Source organism: Asparagus officinalis, chromosome 1, assembly GCF_001876935.1.
Source record: "Asparagus officinalis chromosome 1, Aspof.V1, whole genome shotgun sequence".
Classification (NCBI taxonomy): domain Eukaryota; kingdom Viridiplantae; phylum Streptophyta; class Magnoliopsida; order Asparagales; family Asparagaceae; genus Asparagus; species Asparagus officinalis.
This window is the reverse complement of record NC_033794.1, coordinates 24,522,136-24,523,658: the sequence shown is the minus strand read 5'-3', so window position 1 is coordinate 24,523,658 and position 1,523 is coordinate 24,522,136. Positions and strand designations below refer to the sequence as shown.

General features: G+C 43.9%; 1 protein-coding gene across 1 annotated transcript in view; it reads left to right on the top strand.

Annotated features, from left to right (window-relative positions):
* The window catches only part of LOC109832172 (tRNA-dihydrouridine(16/17) synthase [NAD(P)(+)]), a 9,960-nt gene continuing 8,773 nt past the window's right edge, over positions 337-1,523 (top strand). Inside the window, exon 1 of the mRNA XM_020399609.1 lies at positions 337-483. Within this exon, the coding sequence (XP_020255198.1) occupies positions 337-483 (147 nt within the window). The remainder of the gene's footprint in view (positions 484-1,523) is intronic.

Below are 1,523 nucleotides of genomic sequence, written 5' to 3'. Positions count from 1 at the left end.
ACTACTAGTACTTTTCATAAATGCTTAGTAGCATAGTGGAAAGTTAAAGTTTTGGTGTTTCAAAAGATCCTCTGTTCGAGGCTTGCCAACGACAAGCCGAGAAGTGTTTTATTTTAATTAATCTCTTATAAGTTCTAGTGGGCCGTGGGCCGTGGACTGTGGGCTCTTGGGCCGTGGGCTCGTGGGTTGTGGGTCGTGGATAGTGGGCTCGTGAGCCAGGGATCTGGGCTAATCGGGCTAAGGAGTTAAGTGACACTATGTTAGGCGCACTTCTTACGGAGGTATTGGGGCTAGGTGGCACCCTTTGGCACCACATTGGCTGCCACGAAGGTCGTCATGAAGGTTGCCTCGCAGGCTGCTTCGCATTCGCACGAGGGTGTGTCCCTAGCGTTCTCAAGATCAGACGATACTCCTCTAGTTGACGAGGTTCGTCAATTGGTTGATGAGGTTCACCTGTTCAACGATGCTCGTCTTATTGATGAGGTTTGTCTGATTCACAAGATCAGATGAGGTTCGCTTGTTCGACGAGGTTCACTTGTTTGACGAGGTTCGCCCATTCGATGAGGTTCGCCATTTGACGAGGTTCGCTTGTTCAATGAAATTCGTCCTATTGACGTTCGCCCATTCGATGAGGTTCGACCTATTGACGTTCGTCTGGTTGACGAGGTTCGCCCTTTTGATGAGGTTCGCCCGTTCCGTTCAACGAGGCTCATCTTATTGACATTCGCCCATTCGACGAAGTTCGTCCTATTGACGAAGTTCGTCTAATTTGTTGAGACGCGACCCTCGTGTTGCGAAGTAACACGTCCATTGATTGCCTCACCTTCAGGCGTTACTGCATGCAACAGTTATAACAGCATTTAAATCAAATGATGTTACAATCATAATTGTTATTATAATTTGTAACAACCACATTAATTGTAGGTGACTCTTGAGCTGGCCTTAGAGGCCTATAAATAGTGTCCCTTGGGGCAGCTCTTGGATACACAAATGTGAGAGCTCTCGTACACACGAAATATATTGAGCTATTATGCTGTTGCTGCAGAAACTGTGCCCGAAGGAACTTTCTTTGAAACCGAAAGGTTTTGAACCAAAATGTTCTGAGATCGAGGAGATCTTTGCCTTGACCGAAAGGTCTTATAGATCGAGGAGATCTTGACAATACTTGGTTGGTGCACACCACTGTATTGTACTGCTGTTCCTGGAAGCAGTTTGGCATTGGGATCCTTACACCGGAGTAGGCAAAATATTACTTTAAGCATAACGTTTCACAAACGCACAGCAGTTAACCTTGAAAATTTTAAAATTACAGCTCATCAACTTTCTCTGTTTTATTCCAGATTTAACCACAATCTCCAACATAAACTTATAAAACAATATAAGAAAGAGAAGTGAAAAATTACGGTACTTATTAGTAATGCAAATTCCAAACTATTGAGGGGTTTATGGTTATCATATAAAATCTAATGATTATTAGTAGTGTAAATTCTAAAAGTTTTTTTTTTGGGGGGGGGGGGGGGGGG